The following is a 21,310-nucleotide window of genomic DNA, read 5'->3' as shown; positions in this document are numbered from 1 at the left end:
AAGACATCGATGGTTGGGTATCGTTCTCGTTTAATAAGTTTATTTCGTTCTACTCTCGTCTGTATTTTAATATTCGGTCTAACCAATCTATGGTCACTCCCGGTATAGAATTTGTTTAGTACTGTCACGTCGGTGCATCTGTTTTTGTTATTAGAGAGTACGTAGTCTATTTCATTCTTATTTTTCTTGTCTGGGCTGATCCATGTCCATCCATTTTTTAAAGAAATTGTTGAGACAAAATAAATTTTTGTTGGTCAAGTAGTTGTACAACATCTCTCCCCTTTCGTTCCTGTTGTCCAGCCCAAAGCAACCGATATACTGTATGTATTAATATACATACAGTTAAATAGTCGTAGAATAATGGACTTACTAATGTATCCAATAAAATCTGACAACGCTTACCAGAAGAAACCAACAGTAGATCATCGAAGCCGCAAGTTAGAGAAAGATATATCAGTCAGTCTGGGTATTAACTTGATACTCAGTAGCGTATCGTTAATGTTGTTAACCCTTTGCCGCTTAGTGGATCTACCGTAGAACCACCTTTAAACAATTTTTTTTCTGCTGAGTAGTCGTACACCAGACGAAAAGCGGTTTATACATCGCGTATTTCACCTACAACGCGATTACAAAATTCTAGAAACAGTTATGCATAGTGTATAAGTGTATATTCTACATTTGGCGCGCTCACAAGTAAATCAAACTGAGGTTATTTGTTGTGGTAAATAAACAAACAGCCTTCTAGTGATAAAATGTATGTATTATGTTATTTGTTGCTAAATAGATGTATTTATGTATTGCCATATTGGGTCTATATGAACTGCGTGGATAATTAATTGAATTAATTACTATTTAAATGGGAATAAGCCACAATTAAAGGTTATAATACGTTTATTGACGTTTCAATTTCCACTTCGGAAATCGTTCTCAAAATACAAACATTAGTAAATTAAACAAATTTTGTTTTTTGTTACTTAGTGAAAAATTCCCTCATAATTTACTATGGAATCACTAACAGGAGAATTTTACTGTCATCATGGCATGTATTTGTCTTTTTAAAGACGAATTACATGTTATGATCTTTTCTGACGGATATTCTCAAGTTAAAGTTGATTTCATGTAATCGAATGAACTATCTTATAGGGGAGGATGGGGCATTGTGAACCATCTAAGGAAGATATGCACATACTGTTAAACCAGAAATGATTTTGTTTTGTTTAATTAATTAGGGACGTTCATTAAACATTTAACTGTCATTTAGTTGCAATTGAAACATAATTTATTTAACGTATTTTCAACAAAAAAATGACAACTGACTATATGTCAAAAGTTCACATTGCCCCATAGGGTGGGGCAATGTGAACTACTGAGGAAAGTCACACTATTTCATTATCTAATGGCTATGTTTGGTAAATAAAATCAAGTAAAAAGAATTTTTTTATTAAAAATACTTAGAAAACCGGTAACAGAACATTAGTAAAAATAGACACATGTTATATTTATTCAGAAATACAAAATTCACACTGAAATTCTTCATCATCTTCTGGATCTATTCCCGCACATGCTTCATGAGCTCATTTCAGACAGGCCAAGCAACGTACCCATCCTTCTTCATTGGCTGATGAGGAGAACCACTCGTTACAGTAAAAACATTCAGCATCTTCACCATTGCCATCATCTTGTACTTGATGGTTAAATTTATTTTTTTTCTTTCCGTTACCATCTTTGGAAGGACAAACTTTTATTTTTTTGTTACTTCTTTCACTATCTTCGTGCTTATCATCATTTATTTTTTTCTTAGCTTTTTCCTTTTTCATTGTTTCTATTGCCTCCTTCGTGTTTATTTCAAGTTCTAATTTTAGCTTATACGGACTGGATGTCAGTACAGCCGTTTTACCTTTTTTGGATTTCCTCTTTGGTTCCATTAATTTACTTCTCTTTGGCAGAGGACGAATGTCTTTAGGGCTGTTTGCTCCAAATGAAGTTGTTGCTCTATTGTGTGCAGGGGAAATTGTCAATTGAAAATCGTTACCAGTATGAAGCTTTGCAACTGAGGTTGAAGCAATTACCTCATCTTGACTTAAGTGAGGCTCTGCAGTTGAAGGAATTGCCTCATCTTGACTTGACACTGGTAGACTATTATTCTCCAAATCTCTTTCAGTCGTAGCAGATGGTGCAAAATCGAGGTCTGTAAATATATTGGGATCATAAGGTACTATCCCACATTTTTTAAAAGCGTTAATAGCAGTCAAAGGTGTTGCAGCTTGTAAGAAAGCCTCACCAAAAATTTTAGAGATTTGGAAAGCTGTTACCACTCTGCCTGGGTTGTTATTAAGAAACTTTTCTAATGCCATATCATAATATCGTGCTAAAGGAGCCATGACACCAACATCGGTTGGCTGCATTCGATGGGTGGAATGTGGAGGCAAACAAATGATATGTACATGTTTTTCCCTAGCCAAATTAATTACTTCTATGTTTTTTGTATGGCTGCTGTGTCCATCCAAAATCAATAAGATCGGATCGTCTTCACTTGGTTTCGTTTGTTGAAGAAAATGTTGAAACCATCCAGCCACTATCGCTACAGGCGAATATTGAACCTGGAGGCGCACCAGCTTGGAGTTCAACTTTCATTCTCTTTCTTGCAAAGATTAACATCGGCGGTATAAAGATTCCTGATGATGACATGCAAATAACGGCTGTTGTTATTCCACTTCTATCAGCAGAAGTAAGCCGTCCAACTTGTTTCCGTCCTTTATGCGCCAAGATTTTACTATTACATTTGGGGACTGTACCTAGACCTGTTTCGTCACAGTTAAAAACACGCGTTGGATTGACATGTTTAGAATCCAAAGTAGCTTTATACAGATCAAAAAATTGTTTTACATTGTAACGATTAAAAGCTTCAGCTCTTGCAGCAGATGTTGATTCGGGTTTACGTAATGAAAGCCCTGGGTGCCGTTTTCGAAATCCGTACGCCCAATCTAAACCTGCAAGTTTGTTTGTTTTATTATATGGATGGTCTATGTTATTTTTTTTGGCTAACTGGAAAGCTAGGTGACGAAGATCAAGCAAAGTAATTCCGTATAAACGCTTCACCATATCTAAGATATAATTATACAATTCTTCTTCCTGTTCCTTGGTAAAAACCGTTTTGTAGAAACCTAGACCCTTTTCGTCAGGAGAAATTCTTGTTACTTTTTTTTTGCATCTGCGAATTAACGTTGCTTTCGGGATACCATAAACTTTACTAGCTTTTAAATAGCCCATTTCCCCAGCTTTAACTGTCCGGATAGCATTCTTCAAGGCAACAAGAGACCAGGATTGTTGCTCAATTTTCCTCACATAATTTCGTATCATTTCTAACTGCAAAAGAAGCATATAATTAAAAAAGTGTCAAGAAAATATAATGGGGCAATGTGAACCACTCCTAGTCCACGTTGCCCCATGCGTATAACATATTCAAAATATGGAAATTAACGTACCAGTTCACAACGTATCAAAAGCAAATCTTAATTATTAAAAGCACATTTTACAAGCAACACCACAGTATCAAAAAGTTAAAATAATCATGTCTACTTACCGAGAAATCTTTAGTCAAAAGTAGTACATTCCTTAGATCAGCAGCGACGAAACACGTGTTTTTAATTATAACACGTCTAAACGTACTCCCCGTGCATTTACACTCATACTAAAAGTAGATAAGATGTCTACGCATATTTGTAGTAGTTACTAGATGCAGTGTTGCCAATTTTAAACAAAATAACCGATGTGGTTTACATTACCCCCATGGTCCATGATGCCCCATCCTCCCCTAAGTAAAGTCGTCCCAGGAACGCAACTCAACAATATTGGCAATATCATTTTAGAGCCGTCTACTTTAAAATGTATAATGTATGTCTGAATTGTCAATATAGATGAGTCAGATAAAATTAAATTATTAGAAGAATTTTGCACTAAGTAACAAAAAACAAAATTTGTTTAATTTACTAATGTATGTATTTTGAGAACAATTTCCAAAGTGGAAATTGAAACGTCAATAAACGTATTTTAACCTTTAATTGTGGCTTATTCCCATTTAAATAGTAATTAATTTAAAATGCCACAAGAAAATAGCTTCAGAACAATAATTAATTGAATTTCGATATTTTGATTGGTGGTTCCAATAGGTGCCACTACTCCGATTAGTAAGTAAGAGCAATGTTTTGTTACAGAATTTCAAAATGAGAAGACGTCTTGATGTGAGTAAAATTTGGGAGGGATTTGACGTATCCGATTCTGATGAGAACGACGATAAAGATATTGACATGGCTTTAGAGCCAGGTGTTTAAAATTTACAAAATAATATTTAAGACAATAAAGACGGTGTGCATGACAGTGACTGTGATGGAGAAGACAAGACATCAGTTATTATTCTTGATGAGTTAAAATGGACCAAAGACCCAAATAATCCTCCCTCAACTACGGCCTTTCTCAGAAATCGTTAAACCAAAACACTTAAGAGACTCCTCTTGGTTTCTTTTTTCATTTGTTTAGTGCGAATCTGTTGAATACACTTTTTTTAAACGAATTTATACGTAGTCAAAAAAAAATAACAAAAACAACACTCCCACAATAGTTGAAGAAATAAAGTATTTTTTGGGAATAAACCTTTTGATGGGTGTGAAAAATTTCCCCAGTTATAAAGATTGCTGGACTTCTAATTTTGCTCTCAGGGATCAGTTTATTTCTTCATGTATGTCGCGTGACAGATTTAGATGGTTGCAGCGGGCAACAATCAATAAACGAACATCGATGATAAGGTTCAAGAGACGGAGTAGTTTATGTCAATTTATGCCTATTAAACTCATAAAAAGGAGTTGGTATGGGTACGTGCTGATCGGTCAAAATATATTTTAAAATATCAAATATGCACTGAAAAAGTAAAAGATGTAATTAAACAACACCTCGCAGCAAGAGCAATAAAAAATTGTGAAGTTTATTTTAATAACTGTTTTAATTTCGTTGCATTACAACGCTATTTTCTGAAAAATATGATCTATGTATGCAAATGAAACAGCTTCAAAAGGGAAAAAAGGTTTTCCAAATGAACTTAAAACAAATTAATAAAAAAATGACAAGGTTTTGCAATAAATTTGGAAGAAGAACCATAGGCAAACCAAGCACCAGTAACAGATTCAAAAAACAAGTTTCATTAGAAATAAGAACTGACAAAGCAGTTCATATGCCTCAGCATGTAGCCAATGTACGTTATACATATTACTTAGGCAGTTACTCATCGTATAAAAATAATATAGTGTCAGAACAATCAAATACACTGCTCAATATAATCAAATCTTACTAAGAGTCGTATCAGTTTTTTTAGGAACCAGCTGTACGTTTAATATGTAGCACTTTATTTTCCAATTTTCATTTATTTGTGCCATTTTTCCAACTTATTTGTTACAATAAAAGAATTAAAACGATAAAACAAGAATGATTTACTTTATTCATATATTCTACATTGGACTAAATACCTACTTATTACTTAATTGGAGGACAATCCTTGATACGTACGCATCCACCAACAAATCCTATGTCGTCGTAGATGAAACCTTTATCACATAAACATGCAAATTTACAATCTAATGTGCAGACTCTGTTAGGGGGACATGTCGGATTTCTATATCTACAAGTTGGAGTGGGACAGCAAGGACGGCATCCTTGGTGAGAATTTGCAGGACATTTCGGGACTAAAATCAGATGACAAATATTATATTTACAAAGTAGTATCAGTAGTATTTTTGTACAAAAATCAATTTATGTAAAAGGTATCAAAACATTAATTTAGGAACTTTACATTACGTTCATTTACTTCTATTCCAATATAAGTGTACCTAAGTTTTAACTCGTTGACATTTTGTTTCATTCAAGTATTTTGAATTCTCTTCACTGATATTCAGGTTTACTTTTTCTGTATCGAATTTAAAAGTTATGCATACTTCTTCTAACATATCCCTGCATTTTTCTTCCTTATTGCCGATCCACACATTAAATCGATTATTTAAATGTTCTTGAACGGCTAAATTATGTGGCGGTGCTCCATCTTGTTCAAAGCCAAATCATACTATTTAATTGATTGTGTGTATAATTTTGATTTAATAACTTATCCACTTCTTATGATTCCCCAGTTAATTTAAAATCATAAAACAATGGTCCAACTATTTTGTTTTGAAATATTCCGCACTTTTTCTGTTTCTATTATTTTTCTATTCCCACGAGTACCTATTTCTTCTATTAAAAATGCCTGAAGTTGAAAAATTTGATTCATCTGTCCATAAAATGTTATAAAAATAATTAGGATTATTGTTCAAATTTGTAAGCATATCTTGACAGAACTGTAAACGCTTTCTCTTATGAACATCGGTAAGTTCTTGTACCGGTAATATTTTGTACGGCTTATAGTTGTGCTTTTTTAAAACTCTATGTATCGTCGCATGGCTTTTTTCTTATGCATTAGTAGCATTGTTTAGACTAGTTTCGGAATTTTTTAAAATAAAAATGTTATTATGGATTTAATCTATTATTTAAGTATTTAATTTTTATCTTCAAAGTAAAGCAAAGTATTGAGATCTTCATCATCATTTCCTACGATAGTACGTTTCTTCCGTTCAAACATTTTTTCATTTATGACATGACGATAATTACATAAAAATGTATTTGCAGAATGAGTCTGTCAATCTGGATAAATCAGCCTATATTCTCTTCTTGCCGCTTGCTTTGTTTTTATTATTTTTTACTATTATACTTTATACTATTTTTATAAATTGAGAACATATCTACTTTTTCATCTGCAGTATAACCCATTTCGGTAGGAGGACTGACAGTTTATAATAAATTAATAATTGTTTCATTTTGAAATGGCAGTTGCATAGCCACCGATGGTTACCCTTTTGTAGTATCATATGCCATTATAGAACAAAACTAATGTTATGTCCCATTTGAAATATTGAAGATGCATTTTATTGGGGACTCCCTGTATACAAAATTTGGTCTGTTGCTACATTGTTGGTCGGTACAGATAAAATAATACAACTTTTATTTAAACATTTTTTTTGTATTCCAGAAATTAAGGAAAATAAGTGGGGGTCAAAATATAATGAGAAACCCGGTACAACTGTAGAAACTACAGGTTAAAATTACTCCTTGTTTTATAATAAAATTGTTTTTAAACTATTTTCGGATTGGAGACCGAAACGTCAAAACAAACGGAAAATATAATTTTTCTTACAATTAATTGTGGTCTATAATCGCAAATAAATACAATACTCAAGGATAAATATTACCTTGTAAAAATACTAATCCCGAAAGAGTAACGATATTATACTACCTGAGAGTAGTAATCTAAAAAAGAATTATAAATGCAGAAATATAAAACAAAGCCAAAAAATGAATAAAATACTCTTAAAAAATAGAAAAATATAATTAAATTCCGCAACGTAATATCCATCCGAACATTAACATACGCAAGTACAGGGGCACAATATTACCACATAAACAAGGCGGTCAAAATTTTAAGTTACTACTCAGTAAAAGCCAATATTTTGTTTTAAACCGGGTTTAGCGTTTTTTTAATATGTGAATAATTTTTAATTTTGGTCAAATAGACCACATTTTTACATCATGTTTTCACTACCATACACAACCGTATTATTATTGTGTAGATAATAAGGACTTGTGCAGGACTTAACTGTCATTTTTTACGGACAAATAAAAATACTGTTATTCACGCCATAATAAGATACAATATCTTGGGTATTTTTTGTCATTATTTTTTTTTTTACGTTTCTAAACCTTTATTTGTTTTCTCACGTTTCCTATAAATATTAGATATTCACACCGATGAAATGTTAATAATTCAATAAACAGGTACCTTAGTTTCCTTAACCAGAAGTATATTTATTTAGTAAAAAAAATAATAAAACCCATGCGATTTTGTATAAAAATATTCATACAAAATGTAATATTGTCAAGAGTTTTTCTGAAAAATAAAAATATAAATAGCACAAACACCTTATCGGTTTCCAAACACAAGTAATTGGTTTTAGACTATAAGCACATATCAGCATGAATCACATATAAAATCCACACTACGTTATGTAAGAACAACTTTAGAAACTATGTCGCCAATTCTTATCGGTACACAATGCATGGAGGATCAAATTAAGGGTTGTGCCTTTTATTGTGCGTTTATTACGGAGACCATCGCATGGTATCCTCACCTAGATCATAGCACTGATAGCCCAGAGAAATAAGCATTTTTTCATGACACTCGTTCGGCCAGGTAAACGACAATTATTGTTATGAGTAGTATGAAACTCTGTAACGTACAGTTCTGTAAAGTTTATTTTCAAAAAAGTTATTAACATTAATAAAAAACCAAAAGGATATAAACATTTAGAAAAAGCCATTTTTAAAGTTTTTATATGACTTATAAGTTTCTTTTCTTCTAAAATTTTTTTAAAATGCTTCACTTTTTGCTGATAGACGAAAAAAACAAAAATTTTCCGTTTTTTGACCTTAATTTGTTAATAACTAATTAAGTCCAAAAAATCGACTGGAGTAAACATAATTGCTTTTGTTACAGAGGACCATATGATACTACTCAAAACAATTATCGCTTGCCTAGCCGGACGAGTGTCAAAAACAGTGTCAAACTAAAACAGTGTCAGAATTTAAAATAAAATGCATTTATTTGGTCGCAGCGAGGCTCGGTGCTCCGCACCTCGTAGTGTCGATCGTAGAGTACTAGGGACGAGAATCGAAAAAATACTATGGTCCAAATCCATGGTCCGATACCTGGCTCTAGTCTGGGCGCTGCGCTTTGACGGTGAACGCTGGAATTTTTAAAGTAATGCATTTATTTTACGTGATAAAATACCAAATTTTTCTTGCTCCTGGTACCAATATTTTTGTACGGCATTAGGTCGTAGGTCATTATTTTTGTGTTACCTACCTAAGTTTATAAATGACGTGTAAAAATGTTTGGCCAAAAAAATTTACCCCTTTAGTGGTAAGTTTATCTTACCTGTGACACATGTACCGATAAGAATTAACAGCATAGTTTTAAAAGTTGTTATTACATATTATTGTAGTAATGTTTGATATCTGATTTATTCTGGGTCAAATGACCCATTAAAAATCTCCGATGGGATTGTAGACTATTAATTAAATGCAATATTAAAAATCTATTAGCCCAGTATTGTTACTGGGAAAACCACATAATTTTAGAAGAATTAATAATGGTTAGTCTGTATTATCTTTTTAATTATATACAAAAGTGTAATATCGTATATATGCGAACCGTTATCGAAAATTAAACTTAACTGCTACTTGAATTAGTGGCTTTAAAAAACAAGATGGTAAATTTAGTTTATTTCGTTTTAGTCAAAATTGCTTCCTATATTTTACATTAAAAATAATGAAGTTATCTGATCCGCCTCTGATATGTGAGAACGGAAACTATCAGTGTTCTATACAGCCTTATACGAGTTTTTTGAGACAGATGTTTGTTAGCTAAGTACTTTGATAGATCATGATAACACCTGTTTGCAATTATTGTTCGCCTTTTTATTTCCTCAGATGTGTTATTATTGGGGTTCACCGATGTCCCTAGATATATGAACTCTTTGACTGCTTCGAAGTTTTGGTCATTGATGATTAAATCTGCGTCAACATTTCCAGCTCTTGTGTTTCTGTTAGTCGCCATGAATTTGGTTTTATTTTGATTCATATGTAACCCCATTCGTTCTGCTACTGCTACTAGCTCGGTTAAGATCTATTAAATATTGTTCCCCTGCTATCTAATTGAACGGTAAAATATTTTTTAATTAAAGTGTACAAATTTAATAAAATTACATAAATCAGTAGTACATACCAAGCTTTTAGTCAGAATTGCTTCCTATATTTTACAATAAAAATAATGTAGTTAATTTCTTTCTTCTAAATATTGTAATCTTTCCCTTCTTGCTCTGGTTGTATTAACTACTTATTGTTTGTTTTCATTCTTATCTCTAAATTTTTACCTATACTATTTACGCCATAATATGTTAAGAATGCCTTTGAAGATTATTTTTCTAGTGGTATATTTTATTTCATGTGTTTGATATAAATACTTACGACATATCTCATATTCAAAGGGTTTCTTTTTTATATCGTTACTGACCCTTTCATGAGTATAGTCCAAAATTTAAACAACTATTAACATTCTTAGAGTATAAACTGTAGATTGAATTCTAATTTGAGATGAAATGCACAGATCACTTACTTTTTTTTAAAGAAATTTTAATAAAAAAGGAAAATGAACTTAAATTTTCACATGTGGACTTCATTATTACGCTATCATCAATCGTGGTTTGATATTAATATAATAGTTATATTCTTCAATTATTTATATTCTTAAAATTACTATTTAAAAAATAATTGAACAGTAAAATATTTTTGAATTAAAGCGTACACATTTAATAAAATTACATAAATCAGCAGTACATACCAAGCTGTCCAAATCCTAAAGTAATGAAAAAACACAAAATCGTACATAAAACAACCAACTTCATTTTAAATACTACTGTTAAGAAACGTCGAGTATTGCTGAAAAATAATAAAATGTGTATTTATATAAAATAATTCTACAAAATGATAAAAGTAATTAAACAAGTACAGTGTTTACCCGAGCATGATTTAAATAATTGCTTATGGAATTATCATAATGAAGCGATATTTTTATTAATATTCCTGTGTTTTCATTACCTTTTTTCATTTTCGAGATTTGTTTAAAGGCTTATCGGTCAATGCCTCTAACCCTTAAAACCATGTTATAATAATATTCTGTATAGCACTGGGGTTGAAGTTACTGAGCGTAGCATCTGTTAATGCGTTAAGATGGAAAAATCAGAGTTAGGTTCCAGAAGGAAGGTTGAAGTACTTTCTTTTCTTTATTTCGAGAAATTACCTTATTCGGTTAAAGCCTGGTTTTTATAAATAAAAAAAAGTTTTGAAATAGGTATAACATGTCAGTACGAAACCATTAATAATTTTCTTAAAAATGATCTTAAATTTATTATTTTAAAAAATAATAAATCCCATCGAAATCCATGAATCCAAAAATAAATTAATTTTTTTAGGGAGAAATATGCTTAAATGAACATTGTATAATTTATTTACTCTCGGGGGAACCCATAACCTCTAGAGAGCGTGTCCCCAGGTGGCGGATAGGGGAATGCCCGACCCGCTTCACCGGTGGGTAGGAGGGACCAACGGGTAATTCACCAAATGACTGCCGGTATAAGCAATCCCCCACTTATGACCAACGGCTGCGGGCGGATGACTTAATAAGTGAAAGGGCACTCTTTTGTCCAAAGGTTGGGAAACTGGTCCTATAGGCGGATGAATCGAAAAATAGATCAACGGCGTAAGGATGAAGAAGGAAACGGGGACCCACTGCATTAAAGACTTATAGAGTACCCCTAGTAAAGTCATGAATGGCAAATGACAAGTAGTGTAAACAAACTTACCGATTATGGAGCACGGAATCCAAGATCCGGCAGAAGAAAAATAACTGTAGATCATAGGGCCTCCCATGTCGTAAACCAGAGAAATCCCTGTGCACTTAAGACATTGAAAATAGCAACCTGGAATATCAGAAGTCTAGACGCAAGTTGTAAATTAGCGAACATACTGCTTGAAATGGAAAATCTCCAAATTGATGTTGTAGGTATAACTGACGTACAGTGGCCAGGTTCAGGCTAGCCAATTACAAATAATGGAACCATGTATTATTCAGGTAACAACGAGGTCAATCATCGCTATGGTGTTGGTATCTTAGTTGCAAAAAAGGTCAATCACTCTGTGAGAAGTTTTACTCCTTATTCTGATAGGATCTTATCAATACAACTTAAGTCTAAAAAAGGTATAGTAAATTTTATTTAAGTTTATGCTCCTACGGCAGATAAAGATGACGACGATACCGAACTATTTTACCATGATTTGGAACAAGTCTTATAATCAATGAAGAAATATCACACTACAATAGTAATGGGCGACTTCAATGCCAAAGTTGGCCAGGGAAGAGTGGATGGATATGTGGGGGAATATGGTCTAGGAACTAGAAATAAACGTGGTGACCGTTTGATACAATTTTGCCAGACGGAAGAATTTGTTATAGCTAATACACTTTTGAAGCTACCAAAGAAGATTGTATACATGGAAATCTTCCGGTGATACAACGAATAGAAAAATCCGAAATCAAATTGACTTCGTCCTCATTAGACAAAGATTTCGTAATTCTATACTGTCTGCCAAAACTTACCTTGGAGCAAACATCAGTTCAGACCATAACCCCATAGTAGTCACATTACCAAAAAAATTGAAACTGGTTAAAAAACCCACACAAAGTAGAATTGGTATTAAGAGATTAAGGAAACCACAAACAAAGAAACAAACTGTAAAAACTCTTACTGAAAATCTACGTAATGCCCAAGAACTGAATAAAAGTAGTTATAACATTGATCAGAAATGAGAAAATATAAAAGTAGCATTAATTAAAACAGCAAATGAAAACTTAAAACCATAGAAAAGAACACATAAAGAATGGATGACTGAAGAAAGACTACTGTTAATGAATGAAAGAAAATCATTCAAAACAAAAAATCCAATTAAATATAATGAAACTGATCGATTAATTAAAAAGAGAATGAAAGAAGCTAAGGAGAGAATGTTATATGAGCAGTGCCAAGAAGTAGAAGAAAAAATATGACTTTTTAAAATGCATAAAAGAATTAAAGAGTTAACAGAAATGAGAAGAACACTTCAAACTAGGCAACTAAGAGATGAAAGTGATGTACTTATAATAGATATACACCAAAAAATGCAGAGATGAACACAATATATAGCACAACTTTTTGAAGACAAAGAGAGAACAGAAGCACCAAAAGAATTTAAGGATGATACTGGGCCTGACATTATATGAGAAGAAATTGAATATGCAATGAAACAAGCTTAAGGGGGTAAATCTCCTGGGCCTGATTAAGTTCCTATCGAATTACTCAAAATTAAGAATACTGAATATATTGATCTTCTTTTGGATCTATTCAATACCATATATAGAACAGGTATAATACCTAAAGAATGGCTCCAATCAACATTCATACTACTACCCAAAAAAGCCAATGCAAAGGAGTGCAATGAACATCGAACCATAGCCTTAATGAGTTTGGTCTTGAAATTGTTTTTAAAAGTAATTCACAATAGAATACATAAAAAATTAGATGGAGGCATAAGTAATACACAAATGGGATTTAGGAAAGGACTGGGAACAGGAGATGCACTGTTTGCAGTAAGTGTTCTTTCGCAGAGATGCTTAGGTATAAATCAGGAAGTATATGCCTGTTTCATTGATTTTGAGAAGGCATTTCACAGAGTGCAGCATAATCGGCTTAAATAAATTTTGTAAGATTCAGTAAGATAATAGCAACAGAGATGGAATGCCTGCGAAGATGCTGCAGAGTAACAAGAATGGATAGGAGAAGTAATGACGAAATAAAGCAAAGAACATCAATAGAAACAGACATACTAACATATATAGAACAAAAAAGACTAAAGTGGTATGGACATGTAAGAAGAGCTAGCGACAGCAGATGGATAAAAAGAATAACCGAATGGAGCCCCATAGGAAGGAGGAAAAGAGGACGACCCCGAAAATCCTGGAGGAACGAAGTAGACGACGCCATGAGTAAGAGAGGACTAAACGATGGAGAATGGAACAACAGAGAGAGATGGAAACGGTTGAGCGAGGGAAGGCAGTGAATACTGTAGAATCCCTAAATATATATATTGTGACGATTATGGTTTATAGAAAATAATTTATAAGTTATATACTACATAATATTAGATATTTGGTTGTTTTAAATAAGTTATATACTAGAGAATTTAATAAAAATATATTTATGTGAGGGCATTTTTAATAAATTAGTATATTATAAAATAATAATTGTAAAAAGTTGTATTTTAATATTGTAAATATATATAAGTGAGCCATGTGCTTAGGCAACCAAAAATACTCTCGGAGATTGACAGATATTTATACTCTGAAGTGACGTTTAAGAATATTTACGAATATAAAGTGGGTTATAATAATATATTGTTTGAAATGTGTATTTTATTAAATTAGAATGTTAAGTTACTAATTTAATTATATATTCTGATCTGAAAAGCCTAAATGTAAACAAAATTATTAATAGAAAAGAATGGAATTCTCTGGATCTCCGGAGATGGCCATGTTTGCGAAATGGTTTGTTCCAGAAAATTCATACAAGTATGAAATAGAACAAATTGGAACATGATCTCTTACGAGATGGTTCTAGAATGTCCAAAAGATATAAATACCCGTGATTTGGATTCAAGATGGCAGTTTTGGCAGTTTTTATTCAGAAGAGGCAGTTTTTGGAAGTTTTTAAGTTTTTTAGTCAGAAGTCAAGCAGTTTATTATGAAAGTTAGTTAGAGTCAGTGAATCAAGTACAAATAGTCCAATAGTTTAATATAGTGAGTTAAATGAAGATTAAAAATTATGCATGTAATTTAATGCACATTTATAATTATACACAAATAATTATTGAAGATAAAAAAAGGTATATTGGAAGAAATTAAATTATATTATGGTTGGAGATTAGTATAAATCAACTTATAATAATTGGATATTGGTATATTGAAAAGAAGAATAAATATAAATGCTGTTTGCTGGTTTGGTTGGTGGTGTATAGATGCTGGTGAAGAAAAATATATCTTAAATTGGTAGAAGCTGATAATTGAAAAAAGTAATTTCACAAAAACAAGGATAACCGAAGTACGAAGACTTTCAGTGGTGATTAGAATATATATAGTGGAAAACAGTTCATTTAGGCATTCAGTGAAAGAAAGGTACAAAATTTTGTTAATATAATTTAGTTAGTGTCATAACAATTTCAATTTTGAAGATAGTTTTGTTTAAATTTTAGATTGTCTATAGAATTTAATTAGTTTTATAAGAATATCAATTTAAAGATAGTTTATTTTAAATTTACATTGACTAGGTTAGATATATATGTGTGTTTCATAATAGTTATAATAAAGATAATTTAAAAAAGTACTTACAAGCTAATTCTTTGAGAACCGCGATAAAAACCCTATATTATTAAAAATACTCATTGCTCATCATTCCAACAAAAAAACACATCATAACAATATATATATATATATATATATAAATTTTGTTAAATAAAAACATAGACAGTAGAGACATTAGAATCATATGTAACCTCTATTGGAACCTAACAGCAAAAGTGAAAGTTGAAAATGAACTGACCGAGGATATCCAGATTCGCCGTGGGGTCCGCCAAGGGTATATTTTATCACCCTTGTTATTTAATTTATACAGTGAAGCCATCTCAAAATTAGTGATTGCCAAGGTCATAAGATATACTGACGACACCGTCCTTCTGACAGGAACACTAGAAGAACTGCAACACCTTGCTGAACAACTAAATATATATTGCAATGATTATGGACTAAAAATAAATTTGAAAAAAACCAAGTTCATGGTATTTACAAAAGCACAAAATACCAAACTTAAGCTAGTACTAAATAATACAGAAATTGAACAAATATCTTTGTACAAATACCTTGGAGCATGGATTACAGAAGATACTGATCAGACAAAAGAAATAAGATGCCGCATTGAAATTGCACGGTCAACTTTTAATAGAACGAGTAAACTTTTTTATAATCGCGATATCAATATATCGCTCCGAATAAGAATGCTTCAATGTTATATTTTCTCCACCATTTTGTATGGGTTTGAAGCTTGAAAAAATCCAACATTAAAAACCTAGAAGCATTCAAAATGTGGTGTTACCGACGTATTTTGAAAATATCATGGATGGATCGCAAAACAAAAGAACAAGTTCTCGAACAACTAGGAAAATAATGCGAAGTTTTAAATTCCATAAAAATCAGGAAATTGGAATACTTGGAGCACATCATGAGAGGTGAAAAATACGAACTACTAAGGAATTTAATGCAGGGTAAAATCAAAGGCAGAAGAAGCGTAGGAAGACGTAAAATCTCGTGGCTACGCAATCTCCGTGAATGGTTTGGATGCAGTTCAATTGAACTATTCAGATGCTTAACCAACAAAATTATAATTGCCAGAATGATTTCCAATCTCCGTTAGGAGCGGAACTTGAAGAAGAAGATTATTTGTTTACACTCTAACTTATACCATGCGCTGGAATAAGTATTATACCCCCCCCCCTTTGAACTTATTTATTTTTAGCACGTAAGCAAAACGGACAGGTCGGTTTCTAAAATAATCATAGTATATTATAGCATCAATGTTTCGAACTTTAAGCGATCCCTCTTCGGGTAGCAGTCATAACTCTGATTTTTTTAATGGTAAAGTACATCATGCGACACCTTATTTAAAAGCTGTGAAATACTGATTTTAAAAATGTATAATACTTTGGTTCGAACATTTACAGAATCTAAATTATGCGAGAAAGAGTTTCAATGTACCTATGTACCTCTGAACTTCACTTCCTGATACGCCAGTGCCTTTAGGCTGCTTGACTCTTAGACAATATATGGATCTGCTCTTTGTGAAGGGCTTTTTCATTATTTTTTATTGCATATTGCAGTATCACATAAATCTATATATAATAACGGATTTATTACGGCTGTCGCCGCTTCTCCGCCCCCAATTTCCATCTTTTTCTGTCATATGCAGTTGCCTCTTCTAAGTCTCTTGCCGCCATTGCTTCATCAATATCGTTGCGCCAACTTCTCCGTGGTAGTCCTCTCTTTCTTCTTTCAGGAGGGATCCATTCCAGTACTCTCCTAGGCCATCTGTACTCTGGCATTCTTTTAACATGTCCGAACCAGATTAATTGTTTTCTTTCTATGTCATCATTGATATTTCTCTCCATTTTCATTTCGTTTCTTATTTGTTCGTTTCTAACTCTCTCCAGTTTCGATCTACCGCAGCTTCGTCTCAGATAATCCATTTCTGTCGTCATAAGATTGTTTTTATTAGCTTTGGTGACGTCCCATACTTCCGAACCGTAAAGTGTAATACTTTGAACTATACTACCGTAAATGTGTTTTTTGGTTTCTCGTCGAATTGTTTTTTGCCAGAGAAGAGAGTTTAAGGCACGGGTCGCTGCTCTGCCCTTGTTTATTCTTTCCCTGATTTTATCTGCGCTATTTCCCTTCTTGTTAAAAATGACCCCCAAATATTTGCAGGATTGCACGCCTTTGATTTTGTCGTCTTCCAAGACTAGGTCACATATTTCATCTGTTCCCACTGAGAGATATTCACATTTTGTCATATTCATGTTTAGACCTGCCACCTCATATTCTTCTTGAAGTTTTCTTACCATATAGCTAAGATCGTAGCTGTCTTCGGCAATTACTACCTGGTCATCCGCAAAGAAAAGTGTATATAGCTTGTTTTCTTCCACCGTTATTCCCATGTTTCTACATTTTTTTACCCATTTCACTAAGGATCTATCCAAATAGATTTTAAATAAGGTGGGTGACAGACAGCAACCTTGTCGTAGTCCTTTTGTTGTTTGAAAAGGAGAGGTGATTTCTTGTCCCATTTTAATTCTCGCAAAGTTTTGTTCGTAATATTTTTGAGTGGCGTTAATAAGAATTGGGTTTATTTTCAAGTTACCCATTTCTATCCATAGTTGGGAGATCGGTACACTGTCATATGCTTTTTCCAAATCTATTAAAGCTATATGAGTTTCTCTATTTCTCTGCACTCGTTTTTCCATTGCAATTTTTAATGTGAAGATATTATCCATAGTGGAGCGTCCGGCCCTAAATCCCGCTTGTTCTTCGGGTTGTTTGTCTTTGATATCATTTTCTATCAGGTTTCGTAGTACTTTTGAGTATAGTCGGCCTATAGTAGCAATCACTGCGATCCCTCTATAGTTTTTAGGATCCATCTTTGTGCCTTTCTTGTGTATTGGAGAGATATACGATTGTCTCCATTCTTCTGGAACTTCTTCTCCGTTTAAGCATCTTTCGAATAATTTTCGGATCATCTCAAACAGTTTTGATGATCCATATCTAATCAACTCTGGATGTATTCCGCCTGGGCCTGGAGATTTTTTTAATTTCATTCCCTTAACTGCTTCATTCACTTGTTCTATTGATATTTCGATTCTTCCTTCTACTTCCACTTGTTCATTTGTCTGTTTAAACCTTTCTCTTCTCTCTGTTAATAAGTTCTCACATATCACATAAATCTCCTTTTGGAAAATAGTGAAATTCCTCTCCAAGGTAAATATTTTGCGAATTTTTGGATTATTGGGGTATATTTCTACCCCCAAACCCTCTCCAGTCCTGGATTCGTCTGTATACCAGATCTTACCCTGTTGGTCGTAATACTTCTTGTTTCTTTATACATTTCTTTGTGGAATAGACACCCTGTATGAATTCTTAAAATTGTATCTTTTTGTCATGTGATCTGGTTTTGCATTAAAAATGTTCTTTATCACAGTCTTTGTGATACTGTTTCAACGATTATTTTATTCTGTGGGCTCCAAATCTGGCCTCTCCTTGTATTATCAAAGGCAAGGGAGTAGATATCAAAGTAGAGTCTCATAACTAATATTGAAGTGGAACGCGTGGCAGCAGTTATACTCGTACAAGCATCTATACACTTTGCTGAGTTTGGCTTTTGCAGCTGCTTAAAGTGTCTTAGTCCACCACATCGTCGATGCATAGCTATTTGAGGATTTAATCACCATGGTATACACCCCGTGCACCATATCTGGTTGTAATTCAAACCTTACAACATACATTAACATATTTTTATAGTTGGCTGTTTTGGCTCGAAACAATTAATTAATAAATAATACATAACCCAATGACTTATCTAATCTCTTTTTGTGGTAAGTAAGGTAAGTTTTAAGTATTCCATTTAAATATATTCATTACAGACAGGAGATTTTTTAGCATTTTAAATAAATTTATTCATCATATTATTATAAATTTGTATGCATGTAAGCCATAAACGAATATTTTATGATAATATTACATTTTTTTCGTTTATATAGTTAACAAGTTTTACATATTTTGTATATAAAATGTCTTTTTTCTCGTTACTTATGGTTATTTTTACCATTTCACAAATTCTAGGACAAGAAGGTGAGTAAATTTAAAGATGACCCAATTAAGTTTTGCCAATTTTTTTTATGATTTATGATGTAATTAAAAATACCGTTGCGATTGGATGTGGTATCGGTAATATTTTATATTAATAAAAATCAGTACCTTCACTGCTCGTGTGACAATTATATAAAGATGTTTTTAAGTAATACTTCAGTTGTCAGAGACAAAAATACCACTTTACCTCTAAAAATCATACGAGTGAATTTTACTGGGAATGTTAATTTTGAGACCAAAAAAAAAAATGCAAAAAAGTTTGCCCAGGCTTCTTTCTAAAACGGAAAATATCGATTTACCAAGAATCTGTACGTCGTAAAAAAAAGTTTTAAACAAGAAATGTAGCTGATATAATGTTAAACAAAAATTTTTGTCATTACTTTTTTTATAAAATTAACCGTTTTCTCAAAAACAACGCGTGAAGTGACCGGCGATTTTGAATGTCGGTTATTATAGTTATGACAGTTATGCGAACGAAATTAACTTTTTATAAATAAATATTTATAAACTCTATCGTGAAAATTCGATATCTTTTGATCAGAAAGTCCTATATTCACCTTTAAAATGCTTTTTAAATGTGGAGAGTGCAGCTTTTTGTATTTACGAAAATCCGCTGTAGCCTAATAGATTTATTAGCAAAACTCTAACAGCTAATTACACTTTTCTTAGTTAACTAAAGTCTTTTGAAAACAAAAGAAGGTTATCGATAGAGCTTGACATTTGAACATAATGACGGTATTAGGTTTTTGTTTCGATACAGGGCAGTAGCAAGCCGCTTATACGTATTTCGACTTCTTTAGGTCTCCTCAGAGCGGTATAGCCACTGCTCTGAATCAAAACAAAAATATTTTCCGTCTAAAAACAAAAATAAAAATCAAACAATTTCTACCTGGCGAAACCGAATTCAAATTGTTACCACTGTGCTTTCTAAAACTTGTAAATTATACGGCAAGGGAATCTAAAAATTGCATTCCACCTGCCGTTCATCATGGTCAAAATTTGTAGTGAATTCAGTTTTTGGTACTCCCAACGGATTAAAGTAATAAAACATAATGAAACAAAAACCTAGTACCGTCAATACTTGTAAATCCGATTATTATTTTTAAACATCTTATTTAGTTTTATAATAATGATCTTTACTATCAAAAATAATATTTATTTAAATTTTATTATTTATTTTATATTTCGTCTGAATTTTACCTCAGATTTTTTTAAAGACTTTAACAATTATAGAGGTATAAATCTACTGAACACCGCACTTAAGCCTACCACAAAAGTCCTAACCAACAAAATCAATAAAATAACAACTTTATCAGATTAATAACAAGGATTCAGATCCGGAAGAACCTGCGTAGACGCCGTATTTGTACTAAGACAAATTCCAGAAAAGGCCATCGAGTACAATAAACCAGCATATCTATGTTTTATAGACCTGACAAAGGCTGTCGATCGCATCCAAGTTGAAGACGTCTTACACCTACTGTATAAAAAAAACATACCAATCAATACTATACAAACCATCGAAAACATCTACTTCCATAATCAAATACAGGCAAAGATAAATAGAAAACTAACACAGTGTATACCAGTACAAAGCGGAGTTTGACAGGGTGACTCGTTAAGCTCAATTCTCTTTAATATAATAATGGACGAAATAATACAAGCAGTACGTATAGGCCATGGTTACAGGATGGGGAACAAAGAAATCCAAATATTATGTTATGCAGACGACGCCGCATTAATCGCCGCGACAGAAGGCGAGCTCCAAAGATTAACACACATCTTCAATACAACAGTCAAGAAATACAATATGATAAAACCAGCAGAAAAAGACCAAATGTATGACAATATCTAAATACCCACTACGATGTAAAATCGAAATTGATGAAAAAATAATAAAGAGGTTCCAAAATTGGATATTTGGGAATAGACATAACTAGTTACGGAGATGTTGAAGAAAAAGTACTACACAAAGCTTAACAAAGCTTAAAAGCCAGTAAAGTGGCGAGATAACTTAATGACACAATCGGGAAGAACAAACACCTAAGACAAGATACAAAAACA

The 21,310-nt window shown here is 32.5% G+C and overlaps 1 protein-coding gene and 1 long non-coding RNA gene across 2 annotated transcripts; both read right to left on the bottom strand.

Moving 5' to 3' along the window:
• Window positions 1–2,529: 2,529 nt before the first annotated feature.
• On the bottom strand, window positions 2,530–3,360 carry LOC140435983 (uncharacterized). The gene has a single exon (XM_072524696.1). It carries the CDS (start codon window positions 3,358–3,360, stop codon window positions 2,530–2,532), a length of 831 nt encoding a protein of 276 aa, XP_072380797.1.
• Window positions 3,361–5,470: 2,110 nt separating this feature from the next.
• On the bottom strand, window positions 5,471–10,678 carry LOC140440956 (uncharacterized). Its single transcript, XR_011950957.1, has 2 exons — window positions 10,532–10,678; window positions 5,471–5,732 (listed from the first exon to the last, which is right to left on the bottom strand). It is a non-coding gene; the product is annotated as an uncharacterized lncRNA (long non-coding RNA).
• Window positions 10,679–21,310: the final 10,632 nt, after the last annotated feature.

Source organism: Diabrotica undecimpunctata, chromosome 1, assembly GCF_040954645.1.
Source record: "Diabrotica undecimpunctata isolate CICGRU chromosome 1, icDiaUnde3, whole genome shotgun sequence".
Taxonomy (NCBI): Eukaryota; Metazoa; Arthropoda; class Insecta; order Coleoptera; family Chrysomelidae; genus Diabrotica; species Diabrotica undecimpunctata.
Note: the sequence above shows the minus strand (reverse complement) of the source record. Positions and strands in the feature narration are given on the sequence as shown.